General features: G+C 57.6%; 1 protein-coding gene across 1 annotated transcript in view; it reads left to right on the top strand.

Annotated features, from left to right (window-relative positions):
- The window catches only part of LOC107155429, a 27,740-nt gene that overhangs the window by 2,370 nt on the left and 6,847 nt on the right, over positions 1 to 18,523 (top strand). Inside the window, 9 exon segments of the mRNA XM_048783562.1 lie at positions 6 to 86; positions 2,623 to 2,816; positions 11,809 to 11,995; positions 12,106 to 12,288; positions 12,369 to 12,500; positions 14,947 to 15,157; positions 16,087 to 16,228; positions 16,230 to 16,544; positions 18,283 to 18,314. Of these exon segments, the coding sequence (XP_048639519.1) occupies positions 6 to 86; positions 2,623 to 2,816; positions 11,809 to 11,995; positions 12,106 to 12,288; positions 12,369 to 12,500; positions 14,947 to 15,157; positions 16,087 to 16,228; positions 16,230 to 16,544; positions 18,283 to 18,314 (1,477 nt within the window).

Here is an 18,523-nt window from a genome sequence, read left to right as displayed (position 1 = left end):
GCGCCACACCGGCCCACGACGCCGCAGCTACCGGCCACCTCGCCTGCCTGCAGTGGCTGCTCTCGCAGGGCGGCTGCAGGGTGCAGGTGGGTCCGCTGCTCCCCGAGCGGCTTGGGGATTCCTCCCCAGAGAGGGTTTCCTCCCAGCCCCCCTGGCGAGAGGGTAGGTGGGATTGGGTCCTCCTGGCTTAGCTGAACCCTCCTTCCAAAGAGCTGTGGATGGGGTGGTCTCCCGGGATTGAGTCCTTGGGCAGATGCCCTAGCAAGCCCTGGCCCCTCCCTGGAAGAGCAGTGGGAAGTATTGGAGAAACCGAGGAGAATTGGGCTCAGTGGGCCAGCTTTGCATGGGAGAGACACAGCACTGATCCTGGAGTCCTGGGGGTGGGGCAAAGGGCTTGGATGGCAGAACCAGAAGCCCATGCCCTCCAGGATCAGATCTGGAGGTGGGGATGGGCAAAGTCCCACAGCTCACTTGACGCTGAGATGCAGATGTCCCTAAGCCAGGGTGTGGGGCTAGGGTGATGGGACATGAGAATGTGGTCTCCACAGGACATCAGCACGTTCAGGCCTTCCAGCTCTAAGTTACTTCTCAGCTCCGTCTGGGTCTTCTTGTCCCTAGGCCCCAACTGGTCACTTTGAGGAGTGACCTCCCAGGGGAGTCCTGGCTGATGAGAAGAAGGTAGCCAGGTGAGGATCAGGGAGTTCTGAGCATAGGGACAGGAAGTACCAAGCTCTCAGGTGTACACGTCCTTCTGCTGGAGAACAGCAAGGAGGGAGCATGTGGAGTGAGGTGCACAGGGGTCAGGCCACCAGGGCCAGGCCGGAGGGTCTCTGGGCTGAGGTGAAGAATTTGGATGATGTTCTGGTTGTGGGGGAAGCCAGTGGTGGGAGGGGCAGAATTGATTTTCCACTTATGAAGAACACTGGCTTAACTGTAGAGAGAAGGGAGGAGGCGGGGCCTCCTCTAAGCTGGTTTGTTGTACCCTAAGGAAGGCCAAACCCACCCTAGTCTCATGTCCTCAAAGGGCAAGGCCCCCCTTCCCATCCTTCCTGGGAGGTGGAGCAGCCCCTTATCTCCTGGCTGGCCCTGCTATCGAGGGTTCCTGGCCATGTGGCCTATGCCCACTCTTTTGGGAGGTGCCTGCCTCCCTGATCCTGGTGTGCAGGCTTGGCTGGAAGCCTCCCTCTCCTCCCTGATCCCAGTGTCCAGCTTGGCCGGAAGCCTCCCTTACCACTGCAGAGGAGGTGGAAGGAGTGAGTGGCCTTGTGCCCAGTTTATCAAGTCTCCTGCCCTCCATCCCCAACACACTTGAGTGCTAGGGGTGGAAGTGGGAGGAGGGGATGACCTCGATCCCTGGTTCTGCCCATCCCACAAGATAAGCAGCTTAGGATGTGGGCCACAGCACAGGAGAGGCCCGAGGCCTGGGCAGCTCGTGGCACTCTCTGTACTGTGTCTGTACTGCCATTGCCACCCAGAAACCCTGAGCCATCAGGACCCCCTGGAGCGCCAGACCTTTAGTTCCCAGGGCCAGTGAAGAGGGCCAACCCTTCTCAAGATCTGATATCAGGATGTCTTTCACCATGGTCCTACTTGGGCCACCTCTAGCCAGCCCTGTCCTGTGAACTCAGGGGACAGACTGAACCAGTCTCCTCATACCCACAGCATACGAGAGGGGCCTCAGCATCTTCCTCAGCTTCCTGTGGGCCATTCATTCTCTGCCCCACAATCCTTGCCACCTCCTTAAGGGGACAGCCAATCTGTTCCTCTCGTCCCATGACTTCTGGTGTGTTGATTCTAGAGTGGTGCCCAGTATTTCAAATGTGTCAGCCTCTGAGTCCAGACGCTTGAGTTCTTGCCTGGGTGCTGTGAGCAGCCCCTTCCCCCGACAGATGCACAGTGGATGTGTATGGATGTTCTGGGCCCAGAGGTTCTGGGGCTCCTGTGGGGGTCTTGCCCAGCCCCTCCTAGGGGCCACCATAGCCCACATATACACTGCTGGCTGACTGCTCCATGGGACCAAGAACACAGCCTGTTCCCATGGCCCAGCCCAGAAGAGTCTGGGGGCAGTTCCTGTACTGAGGTTGGGCTGTCAGAGGTATGCCAAAGTGGAGGCCTCCATCCTGTGAACGATCTGGGAAGCAGGGAGAAGGAGAGGGTGAGAGGGGATGCAGGATGTCCCCCCAATCCCAGTGCCATCCTGACACAGCCCAACATCCCCCCTTCCCGGCCCTGCCTCAGCCGAGCAACACACTTGCTCATTCAGGCGTTAGGTTGTGTCAGGGCTTTGGCCTGGCCCTGGAGCCAGGACTCCTGCTGTCACTCCCGGGTGCCGCGTCCCAGGAGCCTCTGTGTGGGGGTGTCACCGTTGCATCCTGCAGGCCTCTGAAGACTACAATGCTATGGTCAAAGCAGGCCACTTAGTTTCCCAAAGACAGAAGCAGGATTCAAACTTTTGGGATCGGCTCTATCCCAAAAAACCTGTTGAGGGAGGCCTGACCACAGCACAAGGGAGGACAGAGAGGACAGCACTGCCCCCCAGGCCAGGGGGAGGCTGGCAGTGGCTCAAGCCCCTGGCGGGGGTTGATCCAGGCCAGAGAACTTGAACCACCTCTCCTCCCACAGGACAAAGACAATTCTGGTGCCACGGTCCTGCATCTGGCTGCCCGCTTCGGCCACCCTGAGATGGTGAACTGGCTGCTGCGTTACGGCGGTGGGGAACCCACCATGGCCACAGACACGGGCGCCTTGCCTGTCCACTATGCCGCCGCCAAAGGAGACTTCCCCTCCCTGAGGCTTCTTGTCGGGCACTACCCTGAGTAAGGACCCCAACCCTTTTTTTTTTTTTTTTTTTGGTGCTGGGGATGGAACCCAGGGCCTTGCACCTGCCAGGCAAGTGCTCTACCACTGAGCCGCATCCCCAGGCCGGGTCCTCCCTCTTCGGGGGCCTGTGGTAGGGCAAGCCATGGCCCCAGGGGATGCCCCAAGTCTGCCACGCCACTCATCTTCTCTGGGTGTGATGGCTTCCTTGGCCATCTCATCTACAAAGCCTGTCCCCCTGAGCTGCAGCAGTAACTGGACTTGGGAAGCTGGACGTGCAACCCGTGGTCACCTGGACGTGCAACCCGTGGTCACCTGCCTGTGTTCATTTAGCAGACTGTTGTAAAGGGGGAGGGGAAGGCAGGAGCACCTCCTAGACCCTCATCAGTCAGGCGGAGGGGCCTCACCAGTACTCAGGCAGTTAGGGAAGCCGCCCCTCCTAGCCCCGGAGCCCAGGCCAAGTTATCCAGAGAGCACGTGCATTCCTGTGGCCCCTCACCCATTCCCACTGCCACGGGGCACAAGGCTCCCAAACTCCCAGGGTCCCTGGATTGAGTGACTGAGAAAGTAGCTGGGTGGTAAGCTGGGGAGCCCCGGGGTGGGGTGGGAGCATGTGGAAGAAAGGGGGGCCCTGCAGAGCCAGAGTCACATGAGAAGCTGGGTGAGGGCAGGAACCAGTTCTCAGGTGCGCCCGAGGGGCGGGGGTCCTGGGGAAAGCCACAGGCCCTTCTGAGGGAGCAGGACGCCAATGAGATGGCGCCAGGGCGGTGATTCTGACCAGTGACTTTTCTCTTCTGGTGGGTGCCTGGCCCATTCGTGAGGGTGCCTTCAAGGCCACTGGCCACCAGGGAGCAGGCCAGAGGCCAGCTTAGCCATGTGACAACACAACAAGGTATCTGTAGCTGGCAGCCTGTTGGGCCCAGGCATACTGACGTGGATGTAGGGTGGCTGGGCTCTAGTGGTCCCCTCACCCAGGACAGGCAGGCTGAGCCTGGTTTCATCCTCTGAGGCGAGGACTTCTTGTCTGGTTAGTGGGAGACCCAGCAGGATCTGCCTGGGATGGGCGTTCTCCTCGCAGTCATTTGGTAGCCACTCTGTGTAGGGTTTGGGTCAGGTCAAAGTCAGTGGAATTTAGAGTAAGAGGGCCCCAGAGACCCTTGAGTGCAGGGTCCCCCTGTATCATTCACAGGTTTTGGCCCAGACTCCGGTTAGACACTCCAGGTTGGGGCTCTGGGGAGCCACACCTGTGACATGATGCCCCCACCTCCACAGTTACGGTTCTGATGCGTCTTCGTACCCCCTTGCTTCAAGCAGATGACATTAAGGTCCCAAGGAGGAAGGTCACGCAGCAAGGAAGTGCTTCTGCCCCTGCCGTCCTGCCCAGTACACCCGAGGTGCCCAGAGGGCCAGGCTGATCCTGGGGCCACCAGAACCTAGCAGTGTGAATTGAGAGGGCTCCAAGCCTGTCCCTGCAAGTACTGATGAGACCTGCTGTCCCCGGGCCCTCTGGGGGCTGGATCCCAGGCGTTGGGGAGACTGGCTGAGCCATGGAATACTCTTGTGAGCTTCGGGTCTTGAGGACCCTGATCCCCTCCCAAACCATGCCAGATCTGGGCATGACCAGGCTGTGGTGCCCAGCCCTGCAGCCAGATGCCTTGGGCTGATGAGCTGCCAGCACCCCCAGGAGTCACCATGAATCTCAGGGAGGTGGACAGAGGGCTTGGGCTCTGTTCCCTGCAGTGGTGTGTGACCTGGCTGATAAGGAGGTGCTTTTGTGTGGTTGCCAGGCTGGGCTCAGGCCGGAGGGGATGGCTGGCGACTGGGACTGGGGGTTGGTATACCCACGTAGGCTCCCGTCTTGGGGCTGGAGACTCTTGCTCCCCGGGGCTGTGCATACGAGGGCTGGGGAAGGCAGAAGCTGGGTGACCCTGACCACAGGCCCAATTGAGGAGCCAGGCAGCCCGGATCTGAAGGCTGTGACGCTATGCTCTCGTGAGCCTCCTGGGCCTGCTGTGAAGGCCTTTGAATTATTCACGAGGGCTCAGCTCTCTTCCTGGGCCCATGAGCCTGTGAGGGAGGAAGGACACCCAGAACTAGCAGTGGAAATTTGATACTACGCAGGGAGGCCGTGGGCAGCTCTGGGCTGCGATGGTGACAAGGTGCAGGGGAGGGCTGGACAGCCTGTGGGAGGCCTGCTGATGCCTGAGATGGCAGAAAGGGCTTGAGTCTCTAGGAACATCCTGCACCGACCACTCTTCCTCTAATCTATCCCAGTTCATTGAGCCGAATCTTACAGAGGCAGAGAGCTGGCCATAGTGACCTCAGGGGTGAGCTGCTGAGCCTCCCTCTGAGCTCCTGCTGAAAGGGAGCCCCTGAACTGGGGCCGGGCAGAGCTGACTAGGGCTGTCCCAGGCCCCGGGTGTCAGAGAGCTGGAGAGGGCTACTGACCCTCCTGGACAGGAACATGAGTGGCCAGTGAGGGGATGAGGTGTCTCGATCCCCAGCTGGGGCTGCCTGGGAAGGGGCAAGGAGCAGGTAGACCCCTGACACCCAGGAACCACCCACTGCCATGTCTGCTTCTGACATCCCTGGGGACTGACCAGTCAGAGGGAAGCTCCGGGCTCAGCCCAGAACTCAAGGCCTGAGCTTTGGAGAGAGGAGGGAGGCTCCAGGTCCTTCCCGTGGGGGCCCCTACCTGTCATGGTAAACTAAAGATCACTTGGCCCACAGATTCTCTACTCCAGCTCCCTGCAGGGGGCTCCTTCCCTCAGCCCTCCCCCAGACCTGAAACTGCACAGGGATTAGAAAGTGTTTCAGGGTAAACCGGAAACAGCTCCTGCCTGCCCAGTGCCTCCTGGGGCCTGGCACCAGGTGGCATTCTCTAAGCCTCTCACCCACTCTAGACAGTAGCTCTGTAATCAGTTCATTTTATAGACTAACTCACTCAACTCATTCAAATAATATTTATTTATTTTGGGTACTGGGGATTGAACCCAAGGGTGTTGTCCTCCTGAGCTACATCCCCAGCCCTTTTCTATTTTTTGTTTTATTTTATTTTTAGTTTGTGAACCTCCTATCTCAGATTCCCAAGTTTCTGGGATTATAGGCATGTGCCATCACACCCAGTTTTGACTAATGTTTATTGAGCATCTGCTATGTGCTGGGCAATATTCTAAGTGCCAGAGATACATTAGTGAACCAGGCAGATGTCTCTGCCTCGTGGAGCTGGTAGACATAGACATGGTGCCTCCAAGAGGCTTATTGACCAACTGCAGGCACCACTGGTTTGCTGTGTGACCTTGGGCAAACTGCATCCCCCACTCCTGGTCCAGGTCCTAATCTCTCAGTGTTCCAAGTTTGCCAAGTACTTCCCTTTGTTCCTTCTTTAGTAAAATACCTCATGGAGGGCTGGGGTTGTGGCTCAGTGGCAGAGCACTTGCCTCGTACATGTGAGGCACTGTGTTCGATCCTCAGCAGCACATAAAAATAAATAAACAAAATAAATACATGTATCCATCTCTAACTAAAAAAATATTAAAAAACAAAATGAGAAAAAAAAAAAAAAAAAAAACTCATGGAGCCTGGCTGCTCACAAAGCTTCAGGCAGCCCCTGGTGGGGATGGGTAGAAAGGGGCTTCATGAGAGGGGCTTCCCCAGGGACTCACCCCAGGGCCCGTGGCTCAGCCCTCCCTTTGTGAAGCCCGGAGCTTTTGCCTGGGCTGGGGTAGCCCCTTACCTGCTGGGCACCTGTTTCTGCCACAGGCAGCAAGGACTCATTCATTCTTAATTACTACCCCCAGGCCTACTCTTGGTATTTGTGGAGGTCACCTGGGCAGCAGGGCCTGGGGCAGGGCTTATGCTGGCTGGTCCCAACTGGGAAAGGCAGCAGCCAGCCTTGCCCCTGACCCAGGTGGAGGCTCTGAGAAAGGAGGGCCAGGTGGGGTCTGGGAAGCCCCCGAAGTGAGGCTTCTGTCTCCACCCACAGCTCCTGGTCCTGGCCTGTCACCTAACTGTGATCCACCAACCGCCCTCTGACTGGTCTCCCCACCTTGATCCTGGCCCTGCCAGCCCAGCTCCATCTGTAGCCTTTGAAGGTGCGGAGAGACCACTAGGCAATTGACAGGTTCCTGGCTCACCGACGGTGAAGGCCACCCCTTACAGTGGCCCAGAGGCCCTTCCACCTGGCCCTGTTCCCTCTCACCTCAACCCTCCTCCCCATAACTCACCCGTGCTCCTCCCCAGCCTCACTGCCCCTCCTGGGGGCTGGCACCCTCCAGCTGCGTGGGCGGGTCCCTCTCCTGAACCTCTCCAGAGAGCCCCTGCCTGCTTGGCCCTCCTTCAGGTCTTCACCGGGTGGCCACCTTCTCAGCCAGGCCAGCCCTGAGCCTGCTCACATGGTAACCCGCGCCCACAACACGCTCGTGGCCTGGCTCTTTTCCCCTGTGGCCCTGATCAGGAGTTGGCATTGTGTGCCACGTGCCTCTGTGTGTTTCTCTGTCTGTCCCCTTAACTAATGAGGCTCACTATGCCCAGTGCCGACAGACAGTGAGTGCTTGTTGAATGGAGGAGTCTGGGGTCATCAGACTAAGGTCGCCCCTCTGACCTTAGATGAAACTCCCTTTCTGAGCCTCCATGTGCCCATCTGGCAATGCACTGTTTCTGTCTTACCAGGCTGAGCCCTAGTGAGCAGGCAGCATGCAGGTCCTTCCTGCTCACAGACGCACTTATTTTCTCAACAACTACCCTGAGCTCTCTAACCTTCCAGCCCGTCTGCACCGGTGGCTTTTGAGAAGCAGAGGACAAAGTCGGGAGCAGGCAGCCCATTTGGATGTGCGTTCTTGCTGCTCCTGGGTGCTGGTCTGCCAGCCACTGCCCCAGGAGGACAGAGCTCCAAGAGGCCAAGGGCTCTGCCGCTTTCACGGCTCTGCCTGTCCATCAGGTAGAGCCCTGGAATCTGCGTCTACAGAAAGAACGCAATAAAGTAAAGAAATTGGGAGGAAATTCTCTAAGTTGAAGGGTTGGGAAGGCCTTTCCGAGGAGCTGGGAGTGGACACTGAGTTAGAAGCAGTCAGTCATGCCAAGCTCTGCCCTGAGGGTGTTGCCACAGCCCTGGCACAGAGGGCGGAGGCAGGGTCGAGTCTGGCTAAATGGCAGGTCAGAAGGAAGGTCTGGAAGGTTGGAAGAGTTGCAGGGACGTGCTGGCCTCTGGAACTATTCCAAGCTTGTCGGGGATTAGGGTGTTAATGGACTGTTCTAGAACCTTCCTCAAAACAGGGCTGCACTTTTTCCCTGAACCAAGCCTGATTTAGACTCTTGCTATAAGCAGGGGGTGTGATGCAATGAGGAGCCCAGAAGGTTGCGTGACTATTCAGATCAGCTCCAGCCACAACAAGATCTGGTCCTTGGGGTGCCAGCCGCTTTCTGACCTCTCTCAGGGCAGGAGTCTTAAGCAGCTGGGAGGGCCACTGGACATTTTGCTCTTTGACCTGAGTCTGAATCCGTGGGGGAACTGACTGATCACTCCTTGTTCCCTGGGCCAGCATGAACAGTAAGCTGGCACAAATTTGGACAGAGAATTCCAACAGACCCTTACAAGCTTTCTACATTTCTTTTGTGCAGTCAGAGGGTGGCTTGCTTAATAGTTACAGTTTGTCCAGATCATCTTTTTTCCCTAAGCGAAAAGAAAAGCATGGTTTATGTGATCATGACCAGGAAGCTTCCAACCTATGGAAAGGGTTTGGCTCAGGGTCTTTGAAGACTCCAGAGTTTGAGATCAAGAAGGAGGGTGGAGCCTGATGTGATGGCCATGCCTATAACCCCAGTGACTTGGGAGGCTGAGGCAGAAGGATTGCGAGTTCAAGGCCAACCTCAGAGATTTAGCAAGATGCTGTTTCAAATATTTAAGAAAGGTTGGGTGAGACTGGGAACAGTTCAGTTCCCTGAGTTCGATTCCCAGTAGGAGAAGGAGAAAGAGGAGGAGGAGAGGAAGAGGGAGAAGAAGGAGAAGATGAAGAGAAAAAAGAAATGATGTCTAGCCTAAGCTGTGCTTGGCTGGACACCCCATGACAGCTGTGAGTGCCCTTGGTGGCTGGCCCTCCTGGAATGAGGAGGCACATAGTGGCTACCACTTCACGGATGGGGTCTGGAAGGCAAAAGAAGGGATACTGTGGCACAGCTTGGGGGGATAGGGCTCACACTAGGCCCTGGGCCTTCCTGTGGAGTCCCCATCATGTCCAGTCCCACTCAGAGCTGAGCTCACTGGCAGTGAGGCTCCTGAATGCCCAGCAGTGAGCTCTGCAGAGAAGGACAGTTGTTTATGCACAAAGAGGGAGACAGACAGAGAGGACGGCTGTGGACACTGCACAGCTGGAGTCCCCCCTCCAGCTCTCTGACCTCGTGGGCCAAGCTCACAAGGTTGGCTCTGCCTGCTCCACCTCAAGTGATGGTAGCTCCCTAGGGCTCCTTTCCTCGTCTGTAGAAGGAGACTGATACTCTCAGCCATGAATACATGGTGAGGACTAGATAAGAGAATGGGTGCATCACAGTGCTTGGAACAAGTAATCATTCAATAAATAGTAGCTGCTGTCACTATTATTAACCAATTTTTTTTATTACTACTCTTATTCATTATTCTTTCCAAGTGGGAGTTCTCTTTTGTTCCTTATGCTTACCCGTATTTTTGTAATTCTCCCCAGTGAGTGGGAGGGAGCCCATATTTCTCTTGCCTCCAGGTCAAGCAGGAAGAGAACTAGGCTAATCCTCTAGGCACTCCTGCAGCCCATCAAGCATATGTGCCCTATGTCCCGGGGTCTCCTGGGCAGGAGGTTCTGACTGCACCATAGAGATCATGGCTGAAATACTAATAATAATGGGGGCAGGTTCCAGTCTTTATATTAGAGTGTCAGGACTCTGTTGGGAGTGGCAACTAGTAGGCACCACTGCCCCCTGCTGTCCATCTCCCTCTCAGACTGGCTGGGCACCCTTGCGTTATGGCTACCTGCCACAGGGGGTGTTGGGAGGGCAGAGCTCAACACAGATCTGGTCCCCTTCGTCATTTACACTGCCTTGTGCTGCCCCCTGCCCCAGAGAGGGCCCCAGGCCCCAGGACCCCAGCACTTGCCATGCCTTAGTTACAGGGTGAATAATTCAGGCTGCTGAGTGTCAGTCATGAAATATTCAACAGGCTGTTCCTGGCACACCAGCATGCATACGCTGTGGGGGCAATGCTGGCACTGGGGCGTAGAGGCCAGGGCAGCGGGCCAGCATGTTTCTGAGGAGAGGTGCATGGCTGGGCCTCTGGCTTGCCCTGTGCTGATTGGCAGGACCCTCTCTGCTCTCGACAGGGGGTGGGGGTGGGGTACAGAAGGACAGCCAGGCACAGCGCCTCCTCCCCTCAACTTATAAAGCACCAGGCTCTGCTTCGGCCCCAGTATTAGCAGATCTGTGTCAGGGAAGCGAGGTTCCCAGGCCAGAAAGTGGTGCCCAGTGCAGGCTGCAGATGACCTGGGGACTCCAGGGACAGGGAACAAGAAGTCTACTGGGAGGCATGTGTGAGAGAGAGGAGAGTGCACACATGGCTCGGTCACGTTGAGGTGGCAGGAAGGTGGGTGAATGAGCAGATAGAGGAGGAGGGAATGGCTTAGGGCATGAGCTGATGGACAGATGGACAGGCGACTGGATGAGAGGCTTGGGGGGTGTGGGTTGTGCATGTGATTGCCACTGTGGATGTGTAGATACGGAGGGCAGTTGAGGGTAAGGATGTGAAGAAATGTGTTCCTAGGACGCCAAGGTCTAATCAGAGCCTGGCAGGATATAACCCCTATCTTGAGCTTATAGACTTGTAGAGAACAAGGAGGATCTGGGAGTAGATTGTGGCTCCACCTAGTGTCCCATTGCGGTAACTGCACTCTGGACCACCCATCAGCCTAGTGGCCAGGCCAGCTTCTGTGTTCCCTAGCAGCACCTCACCAATGGGGCTGGCTCACTGTTCCCCAGTTAGGACAATGAGCTGGGTGGAGAAGCAAGGATTAAGGGCAGTGACAGCTGAAAGGTAAGCTGTAGTGGAAGCACCTGGGACATAGGGCCCCTCCCCCACTCTTTTTTTCAGTACCTGCAAACTTACTGCAGGGGAGGCCCTGCATCCCAGACAGATATGTGTTCCCATGCCACTTACCAGCTGAGTGGCCTGTGGCAACACATGGACCAAGCCTCAGTTGCCTTTCTGCAAAATGGGAATGACAGTGGGACTTAAGATGAACCTTCCTAGCTAAGCATGGTGGTGCATAACTGTAATCCCAGTTACTTGGGAGCATCAGACAGAGGGATTCCAAGTTCAAGCCATCTTGGGCAATTTGATTAGCCCCTGTCTCAAAATTTGTAATAATAATAATAATAATGACTGGGAATGTAGCTCAGTAGTAGAGCACTCCTGGGCTTAATCCTCAGTCCTGAAAAAAAAAGAAAAAGAACCACCACCACCACCTTGGTGCACAACAAAACCCAGGATGTCAATTAACTTCAAATTTGAGATAAATATTTTTTGGTATAAGTATGTTCCATGTAGTATCTGGGATATGCTAACACATTATTGATATTTATCTGAAATTCAGATTTAAGTGGCATCCTTGTGTTTCATCTGGCAACGCTAACCCTCCCTGACCTCCAAGAACTCCCTCCTCTGGGTTAGGCCTAGGCCAGAAGCAGTTATGGCTAACCAAGCATGACAGGCCATCCACGGGGCTGCCCCAGGGTAGGAGGGGTCCAGAGCAATGCAGCACATTGGTAAAGGTGGGACTGTTCCCTAAGAGCAGGATGTGCTGTCAGATGCTTTATAAAAACCAGGCTGCTGTGGGTGGGACTACAGCCGAGGGGACCGGGAGGCTGCTGTAGGACCTAGTCCAACCCACTCTCCCGGTCCTCCGGGGCTCCCAGGATTGAGGCAAGGACGACCGCCGGCACTGAGAGACCATGGTGGGTGTTGCATATTCGCAGGGGAGTGAATGCCCAAACCAAGAATGGTGCCACGCCCCTGTACCTGGCGTGCCAGGAGGGCCACCTGGAGGTGACGCAGTACCTGGTGCAGGAGTGCGGCGCGGACCCACACGCGCGCGCCCACGATGGCATGACCCCGCTGCATGCAGCAGCACAGATGGGCCACAGCTCGGTCATCGTGTGGCTGGTGAGCTGGTCACAGGAAGGGAGGGGGCCTGGGAATGGGCACGGGGCCGTGGCCCAGCCAGGAGGGGCCTGGTGCCCAGTCCCCGCCCTTTTCTCCGCCCCTCTCTCCAGGTGAGCTGCACCGACGTGAGCCTGTCGGAGCAGGACAAAGACGGCGCCACAGCCATGCACTTCGCCGCCAGCCACGGCCACGCCAAAGTGCTCAGCTGGCTCCTGCTGCACGGCGGCGAGATCTCCGCCGACCTGTGGGGCGGGACCCCGCTGCATGACGCCGCAGAGAATGGCGAGCTGGAGGTCAGGGCGGCCCGAGAGGGGCGGGGCNNNCGGGCGCGGGGCACCGGTCGCCGCCAGGTGCTCACCCCATGCCCCCTCAGTGCTGCCAGATCCTGGTAGTGAACGGCGCGGAGCTGGACGTCCGCGACCGTGACGGGTACACGGCCGCCGACCTGTCGGACTACAATGGCCACAGCCACTGCACCCGCTACCTGCGCACGGTGGAGAACCTGGTATGACCCGGGTACAGCCTTCGTTGTCATCTCATCCCGCCCCCCACCACAGGGGTAGAGGTCTTACCCCTTCTACCAAGGAGGGAGCTGAAGTTCAGGGACGTGCAGCCCCTTGCCCAAGGTGACACAAGGAGTACGTGTCCTTGACCACTGTCATACCTACCTCTCAGCCCAGATCCACTGCCCACTGGGGAGCAAGGCACAGTGAGGTGCAAGAGGACAAAAGGTCCAGGGAAGGGAGACAGGGAGGACCAGAGTCATCCTGACAAGAGATAAGGCTAGGAGAGATCAGAAGACTCCAACCAGGGGCCAGCCAAGTTCATTCACCCACCCACATTATCAGCTCATTTAACTGACAGCCACCCTCTGAGGTAGGTAATGCTAGTGTCTCCATGTCACAGATGAGTAGACTGAATCTCCTGGAGACCCAAGGTCATGCAGACAGTAAGTGGTGGAGGACCACTCTTTCTTGACCACAATACCACATGCTGGTGCATTCCTAGTTAATTCATAACCGGACACTTATGTGACTCTTGTAAATTATTTTATTATGGTTGCTCAGCCATGAAGTAACCCACTGGGGCCTGGACTCAGGTGTGGATGTCACCAAGTCTAGGGCCCTGCCCATCTGCTTTCTTGGAGAAATGAGGTAGGAAGAGGGTGGACCTCACTGACATTTGCAGAAATAAGCTGATAGTTCCAGAAGACAGCCAGGCCATGACTGGGGCTTCCAAAAGAAGCCTAGAGGAGAGACAGTGGGTGGTCCCTGGCCTGACTACCCCAGTCCTGGGGTCTGCAAAGAGTAGCAAGGCCCAGGATCAGAGACTGCAGGTAGACTAGAGGATGAATTCCCCCCTGGAAAGGAACTTGCAAAGAGTGTGGGTGGCCCTGCAGCTAGTGAGTACCCTGTCACTGGGGCCTACAAGCGGGGGTAGGCACTGTCAAGGGCCATTCTGCCCCAAAGGTGAGTTCCTTCCAGCTGAGAGAATCTGTCTCTGTTGTGGGGCTGTGGGCGCAGCAGCAGAGCCCAGGACCTTCCAGGACCCTCCAGTACCTCCTGAGAGTTTGCTCCACTGCTAGCAATAATTTATTGAATTTTGACTCTGGCGGGCTGAGTGCTTGGCAGGTGTCAAGTTCATCTTATAGTAACTGTTGGCACATAAGACTTCTCTAGATATCATGCCATGCATGGCACTTAACTTTTAAAGTCTTTTTTGGCCACCCACTGGGCAAGGAACATTGTACTTACCCATTTACAGATGAAGAAACAGGCACAGAAAAGGCAAGTGATTGTCCAAGGTTGGGAGGCTAATAAGTGGAGGGGGGTAATTTAAAGCCATTTTCTCAGGCTGCAAAGCCTGAGTCCCAGCCTTTTGTGTCTGTAGCCCATGGAGGTCAGGACCAGGTGCCCTTGGTGCCCACTAGTGTCAGCCAAGAAAAGGGCACCTTCAGGCTGTCCCCCAAAGCCATTATCCTGGGCTCCCCTTTGGCTCTTAGGATAGTGAGCAGAGGCTGAATCTCCTGAATGTGGGTGGGTGGGCAGGAGGGCCTGACACTCTCACCCAGGCAGGCCCAGCTACAGCAGTGACAGATACAAGCCACCAAGGATGCTGGCCCAGAAAAGGCAAACACTCCCAAAGAGCCCCTAATTACAGGGCCAATGAGCGTGGCTGCCGAGCTGTTACCTGGTGCCAGGCTGCCTCCCTTTCCCAGGGGGCCTGTGACACTTCTCAGGCAGGGAGGGGGCATGGGGCAGGGAGGAGTAGGTCTGGGCAGGAGGCAGCAGAGAGAGCAGGCTTGCCGGCAGCAGGACAGCATGGGCAATGTAAGCAGGGCCCCCACCCCAGCCCAATCCCAGCCTGTGGTCAGAGGCACAGATGGCGGGAGGGAGGGGGACAGGCTTGGGAGCCTGCGCAGGGGCTGCCCATCCCAGCTCAGCTGGGCCACCAGGCCCCACCCTTCCCCACCCCCAAAGCTCCATCAGGAGACTGGCTGGGTTGGTGCTGGGAGCTGACAGGTTGGGAAAGGAGAAACAGGGGGTTTTCAGCCAGGTAAGAGGGGACGGCTCTCCCTGTACCCCACCCCAAACCCCCTCCTGAAGAAACATGAGAGCCCAGGCCCTCTGCTGGTTGATAAGGGAAGGCTGGTGCATGGCAATCTCCCTGGGGTGCAGCCCAGGGCCCCTTCCCTTGGTGGCTTCTAGCCTCCTGAGCAGGGAGGGGCCAGGATGGGAGTATCTCTGGAACCCGAGATCCTGCTAGGGGGCTGGACTTGAATCTTAGCCTTAGAAGAACCCAATACCCTTTTGCAATGGGGAAAGGATCTCAGAGAGGGAAGTGGCTTGACTGAAGTCACACAGCAAGGGCATGCCTGAATGGGACCTGGCCCAGAAAGCGCAGGTCTGTGGAGGAGGCTTGCCCTCACAGCCCTCCTGCCTTCTCCTCAGAGTGTGGAGCATCGAGTACTGTCCCAGGATTCGTCCACTGAGCTGGAGGCAAAGCAGCCTGACTCGGGCATGTCCTCACCCAACACCACCATGTCAGTCCAGCCACAGAACTTTGACCTCAGCTCGCCTGCCAGCACCCTCTCCAACTACGACTCCTGCTCTTCCAGCCACTCCAGCATCAAGGGCCAGCGTCCTCCTCCTCCTCCTCGTGGTGAGTGGGCTGGAGGGAGAGGGAGGAGGGAAAGCACACTGCCTAGGGCATCCTGCCCATGGTCCACCACAGGCGGCCCTTCCCTCACTGTCCTAAACTCCCAGAGGGGACGCCCAGGGTCCTGTGTGCCCACCACACAACCACATGTACATCCACATGTATTCCCCCCCAAAACTCACATGCACCTCACCCATGGTTCATTGTTCTTGCCTACCCACACTCAAAAGTCACATCTGTATGTCTGTAAACACAGTATACACATACATAGGAATGCTCAGGCACACAAGCAGAGTCGTGTGCACCTTACAGGTCTGCGTGCACTTACACAAGGACTCACACCTGCTTTTTCACTGGAGAGATACATGCACACCGTGTCTACAGACCAACACAGACACATTCACAAATACAAAGAGTTGTGTGCACAAATGTGAAAGGCTCAAACATACACAATTGCACAAACCTTGGGCAAAGCCAGACATGGGTCTACACACTGACCACACCCTGAGCATGAACATGGTCCGCCCGCAGTGCCTGTTTCCTGTCACCAGGTGGTGGACTGCAGAGCTGACTAGGTGCCCCGGAAGGTTGGGTGTGGCCATCCAGACTCCTGCCACCTGCTCTGCCAGATCTTCCCTGAAGAGCTGCCTCTCCCCTGTCCAGGTGGCCCTGCCCTGCAGGCACACCTGGAGCCCAAAGCCCCCTGCTGCTTCCCTTCCAAACCTGAGCACATTGTCCTCCAACCTTAGTGCAGGGCTGGGGAGCAGGAACCATCCAGCACTGCCAGAGGCCACAGTGAGCCACATCGAATAGCACCCAGAGACTGCTTTGCCTCTCAACAAGTGGTTTCTAGGTGGTGGGGAGTCTGGCAAGTTCTGGGGGACAGCCTCTCTGCGAACTCCCACACCCGGCCTTCCCTGCTGCCTCCGCAGGACTTTCCAGCGCAAGAGCCGCAGACATACAGAACTACATGGATATGCTGAACCCGGAGCTGGGCCTGTCTCAGAGCAAGATGGGGAGATCTGTACCCCCGCCACCGCCCCCCAGCTTCCCGCCACCGCCCCACCCCCAGGCACCCGCTGCCCCCACCTCCACCAGGCTACCCAGCCCCCAACCCCCCTGTGGGGCTCCATGCAGCTGACATCTACATGCAGACCAAGAACAAGCTCCGCCACGTGGAGACAGAGCCACTCAAGAAGGAGGTAGTGAGCCCTCCCCCTGCCTGCCTCCCAGGGGTGGGACTGGCCTGGCTAGTAGACACAGGTGGGGTCCCTGGGTCCAGGGCATGTTCAAGAGTCAAAGCTCCTGATCAGTTCCACGAGGGCTCAGGGCTGCACTGGGCACAGGGAAGTGAGTTAGACAAACACATTGCCCTCCATGCCAAGTTGGGGTGAAAACATCCGGCCCCGGATGGCTGTGCCTCACCAGGAGCTGGGTCTATGCTGCCTCTTGCATGGAGTGGCAGGGTTTTCCCTGAGTTGACAGAGAACGTGTGCAGATTGCTCTCCACTAACATGCCCATGCCCACAGCCATGGGCTCAGGTGAAGAATGGAACCCTAGATGTCTTCCAGGTGGGAGATGCCATGTCGTAGCTTGAGGGTGAGGGCCAGGAGGAGGGTGTGTCAGGTGAGTGAACACCAGCAGGGCCCAGCACCTGCTGTCCGAGTGGCCAAGAAGCTGAGATTGGCTCCTGCTGAGGTTTGAGCTTCTGTACTTTGGAGGAGTCAGTGCTGAGGTGGGCACCCTGCAGGGAGAAGCAAGCACCCTTAGGAGGGTGGTGTGAGGGAGGACACAGTGATTATGAGTGGTCCAGGTCACCAGGGACTGCAGGGAAGCAGGCAGAGGTCCTGTCTGGGCAGCTCTGGGACTTGGGCAGGGAGGTTGAGGGGGCCCAGCTGATCTGAGAGGTGGAAAAAAAATATACGAGACCACAGGTGGCCAGGTGTGTGGCGGCAGCCCCCCCAGGGTCCTGTCAGAGCCTAGACCTCTGAATAATCAGTTTGCACTGGTGGAACAGGTCACAAGGCCACTGTCACAGAGGCTAGGGAGGGACATTGAGCTCCACAAGAACTCCAACTGCCACCCCCTTCATGCCACCCCAGACCAAGCTCTAAAATCAGATTCCCCTTTCATCTCTGGAGGGAGCTCTAGTAGGCTCTGCTGGGGCTGCAAGTGGCCTGGGCCCAGTCAACTTTCTCAGCCTGGGCTGGCATGTGAGCCCTGCCCAAAGCCTGGGACAGGTGGTCTGACCAGCACCCAGTCCCCATGCCTGAGCCAAGGGCCAGGACTGTGCCTTCCCACACCCCTCTGGGGTGTGTGCGTGCTGAGCTGCAGGAGTTGGGTCTGCTCCACAAAGAGACCTTTGTGTGCCTGCTGCGCCCTGCACGGGTGCCTGAGCTGCGGGAGAGAGCAGGGTCGTGCCTCTGGGGCTGCAGGGGGTGTGGAGGGGGCTGGCTGGCCCAGAAAACAAATCCAGCGTGTCGCGTTTCCTGCAACGTGAGCCTGGACGGGCCGGGTGCAGAGGGTCCGAGGCCACCTCGAGGACGCACAGGCTGGGAGGATGGGGCCCAGGACAGCCCCCACCACCTCCGGTCCTTCTCCCGGAGCTGGGCTTAGCTGGGGGCATCCGCAATGGGGCGGCAGGCTGAGTTGTTACCTGAGCCCGCCTTGCTGCCCCTGAAACCCGAGACTTGTGCGCGGGTGTTGGTGTCGTTTACGAGGATGGAGATGGTTTCCAGATGCAGGAGGGAAAGGAGGGGACGCGACCCGGAACCCAGGAGCCAAATGAGACCGCCAGCCGTCAGACCCTCATCCTGTCTCTGGCAAATGAGTAGGGGCCTGAAGGTCGGGGTGCCAGGACCATGTTCAGGGAGAAAGGTCCAGGGGGCGGGGCCACACCTGGCCGGTGCGACCGGTGCAGCATACCCGCCAGGTGTGGAGGAGCAGTTGGGCTTCGGTGGCATCCCTGACTGCTGGGGGGTTCGGCCTGGGATTGGCGGGTCCTAGGTGATGTCAGGCCGACAGAGCCCATAGGCCAGCCGCGACCGGGCGGGCGCGGGCCGGGCTGTAACCTGAGAGGAAGGATCAGGTAACGCAGGTGTCGGATCCTTGCCGCCCCCGCCGCCAGGTGCACAGCGGGGGCCACCGGCACAGTCGCAGGTAGGAACAAACTCGGGGCCTGTCGGCCGGGAACCCTGGGCAAGCAGGAATCTAACAGGGCACCGGCTCTGGGCAGGGCTCCCTAGGGGCCGAAACCCCCCTAGGACGCATGGTTGGCTGCAGGGTGCGGTCCGGGCCACAGGGCTACTAAGCTGAGAGCTGCTATCCCTTCTCCGGCTCCCCCTGGCGTCGGGGCTGGGCCACCCCGC

The sequence above is a fragment of the Marmota marmota genome, unplaced genomic scaffold, assembly GCF_001458135.2.
Source record: "Marmota marmota marmota unplaced genomic scaffold, marMar, whole genome shotgun sequence".
Taxonomy (NCBI): Eukaryota; Metazoa; Chordata; class Mammalia; order Rodentia; family Sciuridae; genus Marmota; species Marmota marmota.
The sequence above is the reverse complement of the archived record's forward strand: the minus strand, read 5'-3'. Positions and strand labels throughout refer to the sequence as shown.